Source organism: Oncorhynchus tshawytscha, linkage group LG20, assembly GCF_018296145.1.
Source record: "Oncorhynchus tshawytscha isolate Ot180627B linkage group LG20, Otsh_v2.0, whole genome shotgun sequence".
NCBI classification, from domain to species: Eukaryota; Metazoa; Chordata; class Actinopteri; order Salmoniformes; family Salmonidae; genus Oncorhynchus; species Oncorhynchus tshawytscha.
This window is the reverse complement of record NC_056448.1, coordinates 47,856,767-47,874,077: the sequence shown is the minus strand read 5'-3', so window position 1 is coordinate 47,874,077 and position 17,311 is coordinate 47,856,767. Positions and strand designations below refer to the sequence as shown.

The 17,311-nt window shown below is 42.9% G+C and overlaps 1 protein-coding gene across 1 annotated transcript in view; it reads left to right on the top strand.

The window, feature by feature from the left end:
* Window positions 1-281: 281 nt before the first annotated feature.
* The window catches only part of LOC112242007 (netrin receptor DCC-like), a 222,801-nt gene continuing 205,771 nt past the window's right edge, over window positions 282-17,311 (top strand). Inside the window, exons 1-4 of the mRNA XM_042302044.1 lie at window positions 282-294; window positions 1,230-1,517; window positions 13,400-13,550; window positions 14,684-14,820. Of these exons, the coding sequence (XP_042157978.1) occupies window positions 282-294; window positions 1,230-1,517; window positions 13,400-13,550; window positions 14,684-14,820 (589 nt within the window). The remainder of the gene's footprint in view (window positions 295-1,229; window positions 1,518-13,399; window positions 13,551-14,683; window positions 14,821-17,311) is intronic.

The window sequence follows — 17,311 nt, the reverse complement described above, 5'->3', positions numbered from 1 at the left end:
GGTTGCTCATCTGTGGGGTTATATAATGAAAAGGTCTGGTCTGAACCGCTCGGGGTGGGGGTATCTTTATCAAGGGAGAGCTTCTCCTGCTGGGCTGATTCTCTAATTTGGTGAAAGCCCAGCTGAAACTGTTTGGGGTTACCCTGTACCATTACTGTTCCGGACTTGTAGAGGTTTATGTTAGCTGACTCAGAGTCCTCGTTGTCTAGTATCCTGAGTTTCCACCCCTCGTTCACCCCCCTCTCTTAACAAGGGGTAGTGTGCTAATATGGCACTCTGCCATGCCAGGGGATGGTTTGTGTGGAAGATAAGGTTGCTGATGTTCCCATTTTTGTAATAGTCAGCAAAAAGTGTCTCTTGATTTTCCATAAGGAGCTTCATTTTGTAATCTGTTCTTGCCTTATCATTCTTTGCATGCAAAGGGTACTGTATTTTAATTACCTCTGAATAGCGAGAGGGAGCTTCTAAGGCCTCTCCATTTGGTTGGAGTAGACTGTTTGACTCTCCTGCCATTGTTGGGCTAATGGGCTTTGCCACCTCTCACTTGACACATCAGTGCTAGTTGAAGCTGTATCAAGCTTGGCAGACTTATGTTAGCATTCAGTCCTTATAAAGTAATGTTGTGTATTTTTCTTCTTGGCTTTTGGAAATAGAATATAGTTTCAGACTAAACATTACTCACTCAGTTCCAGGTTGGATGGTGTTTCCAGGTTTCTGTTGTTTTCCAGAGAATTTGCTGTATAGAATAATAATCCTTGGTAGTTGTGAACCTTCCAGGTGATTCCGTAATTCCGTCCAAAATCAGGGTGTAGTTTTTAAGTTTTGATTTGAAGTGAGTGTTATGTTGTAGAGGGTAGCATCCAGTATGTGTTCCTGACAAAGAAATCCAAGTTTATCTAACTCTAAATCTATATTTTTTTAAGAAAATGCTGAAAAATGCAGGAGCTCATCTGATCGTGACCTCTCTCTCTCTCTCTCTCTCTCTCTCTCTCTCTCTCTCTCTCTCTCTCTCTCTCTCTCTCTCTCTCTCTCTCTCTCTCTCTCTCTGTCTCTCTCTCTTCTCAGTGTCATCTAAACCTCTGTCTCTCTCTCTCCCACCAGGTCCGTTGAAGCTGGTCCCTAGAGAGTCCGTGACTAAACCACTGTCTCGCTCTCTCCCTTCAGGTCTGTTGAAGCTGGTCCCTACAGAGTCTGTGACTAAACCACTGTCTCTCTCTCTCTCCCTTCAGGTCCGTTGAAGCTCGTGGTCCCTACAGAGTCAGTGTCCTCCTACCTGGGTGACACGGCCCTGCTGCGCTGTGAGGTGACTGGTGATCCCATGCCCGTGGTACGCTGGCAGAAGAACAGAGAGGACCTGCCCCTCACCTTGACACCAGAGAGCAGGGTGGTGGTACTGCCCTCTGGCTCGCTCCAGGTTAGCAAAGTCCAGCCACCAGACTCTGCCACCTACCGCTGCCTGGCAGACAACCCTGGCAGCGCCCGCACCGGCAGCGACGCAGACCTACGTGTGTTGCCAGGTAGGCTACAATAGCTAACTCCTCTTGGCAGTGATATTCTACTGCCAACAAGATTTTGTTCTGGGTTCGGAGACTAACTCCGATAGTATATGACTGTAAGGTGGGAGTGGGACACTGGGTATAATTGTAATGCAGTGAAATATCATTTCACTATACATGCCTGGACATGTTTTACCTCAGTCACTATAGCAGATGTTTTGCTTGATTTACCTTTTGTTGTGACAGAGACCAAGGTCTCTTTCACAGATGACCCTGTATCAATCAAACATAAATATATATAGATATATATATATATCAATATAAACACAGTAATATTCACACCAATATAAACACATGAATATTCACATCAATATAAATACATGAATATAATCATCAATAAACTAAAAGCAAAACACAGTCATAGAAAACAATCACATTCTGGAGTGAAAAGGTCCTCAATCAGCCTTGGACTGTCTTAGAGGCACCAATTCATCCCATTTAGAGAGCCTTGGACTGTCTTAGAGGCACCAATTCATCCCATTTAGAGAGCCTTGGACCCGTCTTAGAGGCACCAATTCATCCCATTTAGAGAGCCTTGGACTGTCTTAGAGGCACCCATCCATCCCATTTAGAGAGCCTTGGACTGTCTTAGAGGCACCCATCCATCCCATTTAGAGAACCTTGGACTGTCTCAGAGGCACCCATCCATCCCATTTAGAGAGCCTTGGACTGTCTCAGAGGCACCCATCCATCCCATTTAGAGAGCCTTGGAGATTATTCTACAAGTAAGGTGCCAAAAATGTAACAGCAGATGTACCTAACTGGTTGGAGGTGGAAGGTATCTCCAGAGTTAGCCATCTCTCAACCGGGTCTGGTATCTCTGTCCTGTGACCTCCAGCAAGATGAATATCCGTGATCGTGTAATTTGATTACTACAGCTGATCCTAGATTTAACTTTAAATTAATGTACTATAGTTCAAATGTACCCCTGTCTTATCATTTAAAGGGCTTTGTGGTCTGTACAGTTCAGGTCTCTGAGGAGAAGACATTGATCGATGAACAAATTGGATAGATCACGTAATCTCTCCCACTGTATGTGACCTTTACAGTCAGAGACACAACATCATTAAGAGAGAATAAAGAGCTCATCCAGCCGTTGAACTTGTTTGTCCCCCACTACTCACGATTGAGTGGACCATTCTATGTAGTTCCTCACAGGAGAGCAGACGTTGATCTCACAACAGAATGGAGCAGACGGACATTCAGTACATATTTATTCTGAACACAATAATGGCTGTTAACCCAGAGTCCCCTGATGTAGTGTAGGTGGCTGTTAACACAGAGTCTCCTGATGTAGTGTAGGAGACTGTTAACCCTGAGTCTCCTGATGTAGTGTAGGTGGTTGTTAACCCTGAGTCTCCTGATGTAGTGTAGGTGGTTGTTAACCCTGAGTCTCCTGATGTAGTGTAGATGACTGTTAACCCAGAGTCTCCTGATGTAGTGTAGATGACTGTTAACCCTGAGTCTCCTGATGTAGTGTAGGTGGCTGTTAACACAGAGTCTCCTGATGTAGTGTAGGTGGCTGTTAGCCCTGAGTCTCCTGATGTAGTGTAGGAGACTGTTAACCCTGAGTCTCCTGATGTAGTGTAGGAGACTGTTAACCCTGAGTCTCCTGATGTAGTGTAGGTGGCTGTTAACCCTAAGTCTCCTGATGTAGTGTAGGAGACTGTTAACCCTGAGTCTCCTGATGTAGTGTAGGTGGTTGTTAACCCTGAGTCTCCTGATGTAGTGTAGGAGACTGTTAACCCTGAGTCTCCTGATGTAGTGTAGGTGGTTGTTAACCCTGAGTCTCCTGATGTAGTGTAGGAGACTGTTAACCCTGAGTCTCCTGATGTAGTGTAGGTGGCTGTTAACACAGAGTCTCCTGATGTAGTGTAGGTGGCTGTTAGCCCTGAGTCTCCTGATGTAGTGTAGGAGACTGTTAACCCTGAGTCTCCTGATGTAGTGTAGGTGGCTGTTAACCCTGAGTCTCCTGATGTAGTGTAGGAGACTGTTAACCCTGAGTCTCCTGATGTAGTGTAGGAGACTGTTAACCCTGACTCTTCTGATGTAGTGTGGGAGACTGTTAACCCTGAGTCTCCTGATGTAGTGTGGGAGACTGTTAACCCTGAGTCTCCTGATGTAGTGTAGGTGGCTGTTAACCCCGAGTCTCCTGATGTAGTGTAGGTGAAGTGGGCTCAGCAGATAACGGTGACATCGGTTTGCACAACCAGTTCCAATTGTAAGGTAGTGATCGTAGCGTTGTTACCGTTGCCATGGTGATCACGTTGTAACGACCCAGGAAGTAACATCTACAGTAACAGTAGGTGTTGCCAGGAAAATCTCAGTGATCAAGTGCAAGAATCAATAGCATTCCAAGCTACTGTGTGATTAGACTCGACTCAAATAAACATCCAAATTGACGAGCTAAAACAATTATACCAAATGGCGCCCTGTTCCTTTTATAGTGCACTACTATTGATCAGGGCCTAGAAATAGGATAGGATTGGGATTCAGAGATTATGTCCACCTCACAGTCTACTTTGATAGTTAAACTTTTAATCAATTAATCGTTTTTTTTCCCTTATCAGAGGTGGACGGGATCAAAAGAGATTGAGTGAATATCCTGTGTTGTCCTGAACTCCCTCCAACTCATTAATGTGGGATATGAAATACACACCGTTTAGGACTGTGCATCCTAAACGGCACTCTATATAGTGCACGGGGCTCCATAAGGCTCTGTTGGAAAAGTAGTGCACTATATATGGAATAAGGGGCCCATTTGGGACGCTCCTCTCTCATTGTGAATGCTAACACTCTCCAGCCGTAGGGTTGGTAATGTGCTGACAGCTGTCTCTGTGCCCGGTGTAGACCTGCCTGATTTGACACCCGTGTCTACGAATTTATTAAACAGGCAATCTGGGATTGGCCATTCATCTTTTGGACTTCTAAATGAATGATATAGCCATTGATTCTAGATGAATATATATATGTATTTATATACAGTGGGGCAAAAAAAGTATTTAGTATTTAGTCAGCCACCAATTGTGCATGTTCTCTCACTTAAAAAGATAAGAGATGCCTGTAGTTTTCATCATAGGTACACTTCAACTATGACAGACAAAATGAGAAAAAAAAATCCAGAAATCACATTGTAGGATTTTTTAATGAATTTATTTGCAAATTATGGTGGAAAATAAGTATTTGGTCACCTACAAACAAACAAGATTTCTGGCTTTCACAGATCTGTAACATCTTCTTTAAGAGGCTCCTCTGTCCTCCACTCGTTACCTGTATTAATATATATTAATATATACATATACAATATATACATGTATATATAGTTCAACTGTCATACCCCACCGGTACTCAGAATATAAGATTGTTTAAACAAACACTGTAAGGCCTAAAAACCTTCCACACATCCATAGCTCTGTCTATGAATTTGAGTTTACATTTCTCCAGCTCCGGCTGGGCTGACCACTGTGTCGCTTGGTTCGTTTTGAATCCCAGACTGCCCCTTTAAACCATCAGAATGTGCGTTCCTCTCCTGCTGCTTCCATCCACCCCGGCCCCTCAACGTCCTGATTAGATATTTAAGCAATAAGGCCGAGGAGGTGTGATATTGTAACGGCTGTCGTGGGTTGAAGAAGGTGAAGAGGACCAAAGTGCAGCGCGGTTCGTGTTCATGATGTATATTTATTTTGAACTCAGAACACTACAATCAAAATAACAAAAATAGACCAACACGAAACAGTTCTGTCTGGTGCAGACACAGAGACAGAAAACAACTACCCACAAACACAGGTGGGAACAGGTTAGCTAAGTATGGTTCTCAATCAGAGACAACGATTGCCAGCTGCCTCTGATTGGGAACCATACCAGGCCAAACACATAGAAATACAAAACCTAGACTACAAAACATAGAATGCCCACCCCAACTCACACCCTGACCAAACTAAAACAGAGACATAAAAAAGGAACTAAGGTCAGGACGTGACAGATATACAGTATGGCCATTATACCACGACTAACTTTTTTCCCTGCATTAATTACCGTATTAAGAATGTAATGTAGGCAGGTCGTGCATGGCCTCACACACCAGGACAGTATGCACCTAAAAATGGTATGTGATCCGCCAATCAAATCCTGAAGAAGAAGAAGAAACCTAGCCAACTGACCACACTGTGATGTCATCATTTAGAAAGCAACACACCTGTCTATATAAGGTCTCACAGTTGACAGTGGATGTCAGAGCAGAATCTATACCTTGAAGTCCTAGGAACTGTCCAGAGATCTACAAGATATAATTTTTGTGTTGAGGCGTATATCTGGGGATGGGTATAAAACCATTTCTAGAGGGTTGAAAGTTTCCAAGCGGACATGACAGCATGCCTGGAGTTGGAAAAAAGGCAGTGAAAGACTCAGATCTTAAGGGAAAATATTATGTGGTCTGATGAGAGTGCTATATTTAATTATTTGGCCTGAATTCAAAACCAGGCACAGCTCATCAACAGACTAACACCATCCCTACCGTGAAGCACGGTGGTGGTAGCATCCTACTATGGGGATGCTTTTCAGCAGCAGGAACTGGGAGACTGGTAAGAGGGAACAATGACTGGAGCCAAATACAGGCAAATGTGAACCTCCTTCAGACGACAAACGCAAACGACCTTAGACTGGGGACGAAGATTTACGTTCCAACAGGACACCGACCCCAACTATACAGTCAAAGCAACGCTTCAGAACCAGAATGTCAACGTCCTTGAGATGCCCAGCCAAAGCCCAGACTTAAATCCCTTTGACAATCTGTGGAAAGACTTGAAGATTGCTGTTCACCACTGCTCCTCATCTAACTTAACAGATCTTGACCAAATCTGCAAGGAAGAATAGGAAAAAATTCCCAAATCCAGATATGCAAAGCTGATACGGACATACTCAAGATGACTCAAAGCTGATCCAGACACACCCAAGACGACTCAAAGCTGATACAGACACACCCAAGACGACTCAAAGCTGATATGGACATACCCAAGATGACTCAAAGCTGATACAGACATACCCAAGACGACTCAAAGCTGATATGGACATACCCAAGACGACTCAAAGCTGATATAGACGTACCCAAGACGACTCAAAGCTGATATGGACGTACCCAAGACGACTCAAAGCTGATATAGACATACCCAAGACGACTCAAAGCTGATAGACATACCCAAGACGACTCAAAGCTGATACAGACATACCCAAGGCGACTCAAAGCTGATACAGATGACTCAAAGCTGTGATCGCTGCCAAAGGTACTTCTACAAAGTATTGATTCAGGGGTTTGAATACTTATAATATAATTAGATATTTATTTATTTCATTTTCAATACATTTGCAAAAATGTCTAAAATCATATTTTCACTTTGTCATTTTTGGGTGTATTGTGTGTAGATGGGTTAGGAAAGAAAATGCATTTTGAATTCAGGCTGTTACACAACAACATGTGGGACAAGTTAAGGGGGATACATCTTCTCTGTGTAAATGGCTGTAGGCAGGTTAGAGGATTACGGTTAGAATTAGGCTGTGGGCAGGTTAGAGGATTACGGTTAGCATTAGGCTGTAGGCAGGTTAGAGGATTAAGGTTAGAATTAGGCTGTAGGCAGGTTAGTCTCCACTCCCGAGAGACATAGGCTATGGGCCTGTATGTCATTAGGCAATCACATGTTATTACAACTTGTGAAAGTAACCACACACACACACACACACACACACACATACACATACACACACACACATGTACAACTAACCTTGTGGGACAAAAATCATATTTTCCCTAACCCTAACCTGTACCCTTACCCTAACCTTAACCCAGATTGTCAACCCTAACCTTAACACAATAACCTAACCTTAACTCTAACCTTAACCCGAAAACCCAACCTTAACCATTAAACTAACCTTAGCTCCTAACCATAAACCTAATTCTAGCCCTAATTCTAACCTTAACCCTAAAACCTAATTCTAACCTTAACCCTAAACGTAATTCTAACCCTAACACTAATTCTAACCTTAATCCTAAACCTAATTCTAACCTTAATCCTAAAACTAATTCTAACCTTAATCCTAAACCTAATTCTAACCTTAACCCTAAACCTAATTCTAACCTTAATCCTAAACCTAATTCTAACCTTAATCCTAAACCTAATTCTAACCTTCATCCTAAACCTATTTCTAACCTTAATCCTAAACCTAATTCTAACCCTAACACTAATTCTAACCTTAATCCTAAACCTAATTCTAACCTTAACCCTGAACCTAATTCTAACCTTAATCCTAAACCTAATTCTAACCTTAATCCTAAACCTAATTCTAACCCTAAACCTAATTCTAACCTTAATCCTAAACCTAATTCTAACCCTAAACCTAATTCTAACCTTAATCCTAAACCTAATTCTAACCCTAAACCTAATTCTAACCTTAATCCTAACACTAATTCTAACCTTAACCCTAAACCCCCTAGAAACAGCATTTGACCTTGTGGGGATTAACAACATGTCTCCAGCTTGTCAAATTGTTGTTTGTTTGCTATTCTAGTGGGGTCTTCTGGTCCAAGTGTAGTTCAACACATCCACATGTAGCTACCTCTGAAGTCTCTTCTGGGTGTGTCTGCCTAAAGAACCAAGGGTTATGGAGGGTCAACCCATTTCAGTTCTATCTGATAGTCAAATTCTCTGGAGCCCTCAACCCTCAGTCTACCTGACACACACACACACACACACACACACACCCTCCGTATCCCTGGCTGGCTGTCTGTCAGATAAACCATTGTTTAGCTATATGGTTATATCTGCCTGCGCTTTGTGTTGTTAGGGAAATAAAACCAGGCATGGATCTAAATTGCAGGTATTGAAGTGAGAAAACTCACAATCATGTTGAAGGAATCCCCCAGTGTAGGGGTCAGTCAGGTGTGACAGTCTGAACGGAGTAACGCTTGCAGGTTAGGTTGATTGGGGCGGCAGGTAGCCTAGTGGTTAGAGTGTTGGACAAGTAATCGAAAGTTTGCAAGATCGAATCCCCGAGCTGACAAGGTAGAAATCTGTTGTCCTGCCCCTGAACAAGGCAGTTAACCCACTGTTCCTAGGCTGTCATTGTAAATAAGAATTTGTTCTTAACTGACTTGCCGAGATAAATAAAGGTAAAATCAAGCCTCTGTTGAGACTGAACTGAAGTATAAGGTTGCTGAAACAGAGAATTGTGGGTAAAGGCGCACCACAGGGAAGTGTGTTGTCGCATCGTTCGATTCTTTTAGCCATTATGGTCTATCAGGGTATGCAACAGGGATGTGTTGTTGTTGCCTCTTTAAAATTGCATTTGCCCTCAGCAGCAACTAGTTTAGCCACAGAGCTTGTTAGGAGAAGAGACTAATTTAGCCACAGAGCTTGTTAGGAGAAGAGACTAGTTTAGCCACAGAGCTTGTTAAGAGAAGGACTAGTCTAACCACAGAGCAAGGTTAGGAGAATGACTAGTTTAACCACAGAGCTCGTTGGGAGATGAGACTAGTTTAACCACAGAGCTCGTTAGGAGATGAGACTAGTTTAACCACAGAGCTTGTTAGGAGAAGGACTAGTCTAACCACAGAACTTGTTAGGAGAAGGACTAGTCTAACCACAGAGCTTGTTAGGAGAATGACTAGTCTAACCACATAGATTGTTAGGAGATGAGACTAGTTTAACCACAGAGCACGTTAGGAGAAGGCCTAGTTTAACCACAGAGCTCGTTAGGAGAAGGACTAGTTTAACCACAGAGCTTGTTAGGAGATGAGACTAGTCTAACCACAGAGCTTGTTAGGAGATGAGAGTAGTCTAACCACAGAGCTTGATAGGAGATGAGACTAGTCTAACCACAGAGCTTGTTAGGGGATGAGACTAGTCTAACCACAGAGCTCGGTAGGAGATGAGACTAGTCTAACCACAGAGCTCGTTAGGAGAAGGACTAGTTTAACCACAGAGCTTGTTAGGAGAAGGACTAGTTTAACCACAGAGCTTGTTAGGAGATGAGACAAGTTTAACCACAGAGCTCGGTAGGAGATGAGACTAGTCTAACCATAGAGCTCGTTAGGGGATGAGACTAGTCTAACCACAGAGCTCGTTAGGAGAAGGACTAGTTTAACCACAGAGCTCATTAGGAGAAGGACTAGTTTAACCACAGAGCTCATTAGGAGAAGGACTAGTTTAACCACAGAGCTCATTAGGAGAAGGACTAGTTTAACCACAGAGCTCGTTAGGATATGAGAACAACACTAACAAAAATAACATTGAAGGAAAAGCAGATAGCAGAAGGAACATTTCGATAAGGGACAGACGAAGATAACAAAAATACATTTTTAGTGAACATTTATCGTGGGTTTCTTCTGGCCACACAATTATAATGTTGAAGTAAACAACGCCTGAGGAAATACTGGCATCGGGATAAAAAATAAATCAAATTGTTTGAGCCGTTTGTCAAAATGGTTTGAAATAGGAACTCATTCATCCACTGATAACCACTCGTTTAACACAGCCCAAGCCACAGTCTTACCCAGTTTGGGACCAGGGTTTAAAAAAAAACAAAGCCACTGTCTTACCCAGTTTGGGACCAGGGTTTTAAAAAAAACAAAGCCACTGTCTTACCCAGTTTGGGACCAGGGTTTAAAAAAAAACAAAGCCACTGTCTTACCCAGTTTGGTACCAGTGTTTTAACACAGCCCAAAGCCACTGTCTTACCCAGTTTTGGACCAGTGTTTTAGCCCAAAGCCACTGTCTTACCCAGTTTGGGACCAGTGTTTTCACACAGCCCAAAGCCACTGTCTTACCCAGTTTGGTACCAGTGTTTTCACACAGCCCAAAGCCACTGTCTTACCCAGTTTGGGACCAGTGTTTTAACACAGCCCAAAGCCACTGTCTTACCCAGTTTGGTACCAGTGTTTTAACACAGCCCAAAGCCACTGTCTTACCCAGTTTGGTACCAGTGTTTTAACACAGCCCAAAGCCACTGTCTTACCCAGTTTTGGACCAGTGTTTTAGCCCAAAGCCACTGTCTTACCCAGTTTGGGACCAGTGTTTTAACACAGCCCAAAGCCACTGTCTTACCCAGTTTGGGACCAGTGTTTTAACACAGCCCAAAGCCACTGTCTTACCCAGTTTGGGACCAGTGTTTTAACACAGCCCAAAGCCACTGTCTTACCCAGTTTGGTACCAGTGTTTTAACACAGCCCAAAGCCACTGTCTTACCCAGTTTGGTACCAGTGTTTTAACACAGCCCAAAGCCACTGTCTTACCCAGTTTGGGACCAGTGTTTTCACACAGCCCAAAGCCACTGTCTTACCCAGTTTGGTACCAGTGTTTTAACACAGCCCAAAGCCACTGTCTTACCCAGTTTTGGACCAGTGTTTTAGCCCAAAGCCACTGTCTTACCCAGTTTGGGACCAGTGTTTTAACACAGCCCAAAGCCACTGTCTTACCCAGTTTGGGACCAGTGTTTTAACACAGCCCAAAGCCACTGTCTTACCCAGTTTGGGACCAGTGTTTTAACACAGCCCAAAGCCACTGTCTTACCCAGTTTTGGACCAGTGTTTTCACAGCCCAAAGCCACTGTCTTACCCAGTTTGGGACCAGTGTTTTAACACAGCCCAAAGCCACTGTCTTACCCAGTTTGGTACCAGTGTTTTAACAAAGCCCAAAGCCACTGTCTTACCCAGTTTGGTACCAGTGTTTTCACACAGCCCAAAGCCACTGTCTTACCCAGTTTGGTACCAGTGTTTTCACACAGCCCAAAGCCACTGTCTTACCCAGTTTGGTACCAGTGTTTTAACACAGCCCAAAGCCACTGTCTTACCCAGTTTTGGACCAGTGTTTTAGCCCAAAGCCACTGTCTTACCCAGTTTGGGACCAGTGTTTTAACACAGCCCAAAGCCACTGTCTTACCCAGTTTGGTACCAGTGTTTTCACACAGCCCAAAGCCACTGTCTTACCCAGTTTGGGACCAGTGTTTTGACACAGCCCAAAGCCACTGTCTTACCCAGTTTGGTACCAGTGTTTTAACACAGCCCAAAGCCACTGTCTTACCCAGTTTGGTACCAGTGTTTTAACACAGCCCAAAGCCACTGTCTTACCCAGTTTGGTACCAGTGTTTTAACACAGCCCAAAGCCACTGTCTTACCCAGTTTGGTACCAGTGTTTTCACACAGCCCAAAGCCACTGTCTTACCCAGTTTGGTACCAGTGTTTTAACACAGCCCAAAGCCACTGTCTTACCCAGTTTGGGACCAGTGTTTTAACACAGCCCAATGCCACTGTCTTACCCAGTTTGGTACCAGTGTTTTAACACAGCCCAAAGCCACTGTCTTACCCAGTTTGGGACCAGTGTTTTAACACAGCCCAAAGCCACTGTCTTACCCAGTTTGGTACCAGTGTTTTAGCCCAAAGCCACTGTCTTACCCAGTTTGGTACCAGTGTTTTAGCCCAAAGCCACTGTCTTACCCAGTTTGGGACCAGTGTTTTAACACAGCAATCAGCAGTTGAAACAATAACAAAGAGTCCTCCCCGCCCCTGTGTCAGTAAAAAGGACGGGGCTGGAGAAATGTAACCACTCAAATGTATAGACAGAGCTATGGATACAAGGACTGACCATCCATGGTATCAAAATTATACTTTTAACCATATTATGAGACTATATAGTTTTTGTTTACATCTACTTTGTCTAAAGTCCAAAAGTCCCAACTACAGATTAAGTCTTTAACCCTTGTGTGGTATCCATGTTTTGGTCTGATGGACCCAAAACATTATAGGGTTTTTAAAACCAACACAGCCATTACAATTTACATAAAAACAAGTAATACTTATATGTTGACTTCTATCAATTACAAGCAATATAGACACTAATATTTTCCATTTACCTCTTCTAGATCACATTTATCAAGAAAAGTGCTATTCCTTTTTAGGGGGGGATAAAATGCCTTGCCCAACCGTCTATTATAATCAAGACATGGGAGGAATAAATCATGTTTATATTGAATAAATATAAATGAAACAAGGTTTTCACCACTATTGATGTTTACTGCTTTGATCTAAACCAATTGGAAGGACACATTTTACATACAGTATTTTAGTTTTGAAATGATAAATGGGCCCCGTTGAACACAAATGAAGTACACGATCTGCACACCACGTGAGGGACAGACTTTTACTGTGTGTGTGTGTGTGTTGTAAATGTATTCCTCGCACCTGATGCATGTGTACTGTGTCTTCCTGTCCTTCTGGGTCCACACACACACACATTGCAGTGCTTTTTTGCTACCAGCTGCAATCTAGAATGTTCAGGAATCTCACTTCCATATATAGTTACAGTAGTCGCAGCCCAAGGAAGGAAAATCTCTCACACACACACACACACACACACACGCACACACGCACACACACACACACACACGCACACACACACACACACACACACCTACACACACACCTACACACACAACTACACTTTTCCAAACTTGTATTGCCCTCAGACCCAAACACCACACAAGGGTTAACTTTGATATCCAACTACTATTTTAATCTGCCCCTAGTTTAAACAGTATTAGTTCAACCTCTTGCACTGGTTCATCTTCCAAAGTAAAGCCTAAATATGGCTCCTACTCACTCATCACTCTGTCACCCAGATAAGAGCTGTGTTTGATGTTGGCCTTTGTCTCTCTTTCTCTCTCTCTCTCTCTCTCTCTCTCTCTCTCTCTCTCTCTCTCTCTCTCTCTCTCTCTCTCTCTCTCTCTCTCTCTCTCTCTCTCTCTTTCTCTCTGTCTCTCTCTCTCTCCTCTCTCTCTGTCTGACTATCTGTACCCTCCAGAACCCGGAACCACCAGGGGCCTTCTGTTTCTCCAGAAACCCCAGAGAGTCACCTCCCTCCTGGGGAGAGATGCCGTGTTGGAGTGCTCCGCCTCTGGGTTCCCCACCCCCGCCTTCCACTGGATGAGAGGAGCCGAGAGGATACAGAGCAGGTGAGTGACTCCTTGATTCCGTCCCAAATGGCACTCTATTTACTAGCTACTTTCAACTAGGGCCCCTAGGGAGTTGTGTACTATATAGGAAATACGATCCACCCTTCTTTTCCACAAGACTTCTGATGGGTGATGAGTAGAGCAACATCAAACCAGCCGACAAGCTGGTACAAATGACGACATTACAGATAGTTTTGCACGCTGGGTTTGAGTCAGAGCCGCGTGTCATTTTCACCATGTTACAGCGCAAGATAAAGTAGGTGAACCCTTTGGAATTACCTGGATTTGTGCATAAATTGGTCATAAAATTTGACCGTGTGATGCAAGGACAACAACCTCTCTCTCAACGTGAATAAGACAAAGGAGATGATTATGGACTTCAGGAAAACGAGGACCGAGGACGACCCCACTCTCATCGTTAGGGCTGCAGTGAAGCAGGTTGAGAGCTTCAAGGTCCTTGGCGTCCACATCAACAACAAACTAAGCACCACGACAGTCATGAAGCACGACAAAACCTCTTCCCCCTCAGCAGACTGAAAAGATTTTGCATGGGTCCTTAGATCCTCAAAAGGTTTTATAGCTGCACCATCGAGAGCATCCTGTGGCAATTATTTTTGTGAATAGCAAACTCAAATTTTGGGCATGTTTTTTATAGGTCAAGGCAGCTCTAATTAACATCTCCAATCTCATCTCATTGATTGGACTCCAGGTTAGCTGACTCCTGACTCCAATTAGCTTTTGGAAAAGTCATTAGCCTAAGGGTTCACATACTTTTTACAACCTACACTGTGAATGTTTAAATTGTGTATTCAATATAGACCAGAAAAATACAATAATTTGTGTGTTATTAGTTTAAGCAGACTGTGTTTGTCTGTTGTTGTGACTAAGATGAAGATCAGATACAATTTTCTGACACATTTATGCAGAAATCCGGGTAATTCCAAGGGTTAACATACTTTTTCTTACCAATATATATCGCTAACTTCTAACTACTACTAACTACTGTACTGTAAGCTATGGTTTCTGAGAGATATCTGGAAGTTGAATACACGTTATCGCAGGGCTTCATTGTTGTGTTCAAATGCCTGTTTTCTTGGTTTTCTGTCTTTGATTCGTCATCTGTGCTTCTGCAGGTCTAAGAAGTACTCCCTGCTGGGCGGCAGTAACCTCCTGATCAGCAGCGTAACGGACGACGACTCAGGCTCCTACAGCTGTGTGGCGTTTAACAAGAACCAGAACATCACCGCTTCCTGCGAGCTGTCCGTCCTCGGTAAGTGTGTCCCACGAGACCGCCACTCGTCGCCCGGTGGGAACCTACCTCCGCTGGCACACAAACAAACAAACAAACAAACAAACAGCTACATCTTCTACAGGTGTCTCTCTGTCCATATCTCTTCTCCATCGCCTTCATGGTCTCAAGTCTGTGGGAAATTGAACTGTTTCAGTTACAACCCTCCTGAGGAACTGCCAGACTCTGAATACCTGAACACAATTTTTGACTGCCGTTTTCCCTGACAAAAATGAACTACATGCCAACCATAACTTTGTTTAGGATTTTGGCTGACCTAGATTATACAAACTTCATGATATTTAATTTAATCATTTAATCTAACAAATATAACCTACATGATCTGTTTTATCTCTAATATCATGAGAATAACATTTAATCTGACAAATATTTTATAGTATTTTATTCTGAAGGATGTCCTTTAATGTGATATTCAGAATGGTTCTAAAATATTGATATGGTATAGTCAAGATGTCACTCAAAGAACAGCTATTTCATAACAGCACAGTTAACAAAACATTGCCTTGAAAGTTTAATCCAAACTCGTGAAATGCTTCGGCAGACCTCACTTGATCAAATGAAGTTTTGTAGTAGAGTGGAAATACTCCTTGGAGAGAGATCCTCAAACTAAGTTTGCAGATGCCTCGTTCCAGATGCCATCAGACGATAGAGTCTGACGATTCCAGAATCTTCCATTTGAATGTCTTTGCCAACCTTCTATCAGAATGCAGCGCCAGTCTGACGATTCCAGAATCTTCCGTTTGAATGTCTTTGCCAACCTTCTGCTACTTTGGATGCTTGATATGGAACTCAGTTCACATTAATAGCAATTTTTGATCCGTCAAATAGTGTAATTTTGTCGCGTATCTTTTTTGACACGCAAAAAAAAAAAAAATCTATATTTGACGTAGTGATTAGATATTGATTACAATATCACTCGTATTGTCTTATGTCACAGCTATTCTCTGATAAGTATGCTGTGATGTGGTGGTAAAGTCTTGTCTCGCCCACCTGCCACTGTCGCACGAGTGCAGACCCACTTTCCCAAAGCTCTGGGACAGTGCTGGTTTAAAAACAACCTAGCTAATGGATGCAATGTTCCTTCCCCAAAAACACGCAAAATACCCTAACGGCATTCGAGACAATGTTTTACCCTGATAATTTAGTTTTCCAAACAGACACATCAAACTCAGCGACTGATGCTTTTTAAAATCATAAGATCTAAATATGAAGCGGTTAACTTTTCATCATGAAGCAGTTTAGGAACACCTGAGAGTACAAAACATTAGGAACACCTGAGAGTACAAAACATTAGGAACACCTGCTAATCTGAGACATGGGTCATTTATACGTGACTGACTGGCTTAGACGTACACTGAGAGTACAAAACATTAGGAACACCTGCTAATCTGAGACATAGGTCATTTATACGTGACTGACTGGTTTAGACGTACACTGAGAGTGCAAAACATTAGGAACACCTGCTCTTTCCATGACATAGACTGAAAGCTATGATCCCTTGTTGACGTCACTTGTTAAATCCACTTCAATCAGCAGAGAGTAGATGAAGGGGAGGAGACAGGGCGGAATATTATTCATAATTAATTAACAGAATTAAAAATGTAAAAAAATTCTATGTCAAACAGTTTTGTTATAATTCCGTTTCATGTGATGTATATAAAGTGTAATATTGGGACGCAAACTCAAAATGTAATACATTTCAACTCTATATCTGACATGGTACAGGTGTCTTCAGCCCATAACCATGTGTTGGAGGTGTATACGTTGTGCTTCAAAGTAGATTTGTTAAAAACTACCAGAACCACTCTGTGTGACCCTGATTTACCCCACTGGAGTAGAAGGTGAAAGAAGGATTTTTATGCCTTTAGACAATTGAGACATGTATTGTGTATGTGTGTCATTCAGAGGGTGAATGGGCAAGACAGCAGATTTAAGTGCCTTTAAACAGGGTTTGGTAGTAGGTGCCAGGGGCACCGGTTTGTGTCAAGAACTGGAACGCTGCTGGGTTTTTCACGCTCAACAGTTTCCTGTGTGTATCAAGAATGGTCCACCACCCAAAGGACATCCAGCCAACTTGACACAACTGTGGGAAGCATTGGAGTCAACATGGGCCAGCATCCCTGTGGAACGGCTTCGCCACCTTGTAGAGTCCATGACCTGATGAATTGAGGCTGTTCTGAGGGCAAAAGGGGGTTGGGGGGGGTTGGGGGGGGGGGGTTCAACTCAACATTAGGAAAGAGTTCTTAATGTTTTATAGACTCCATGTGTCCATTACATGAAGCTCTGTTGTCCAAACAGATTGTATTATAGTCTGATCAATAAAACAACAGTTGTTCCATAGTCAATATTGAACAGGCGATGGTTTTGAAAAGGGGGCGGGGGGTATGTGCGGTAAACCTCAACTAATTCTCCTAATAAATCATGTGGAAATTGAGCAAGTTGAGATGACTGA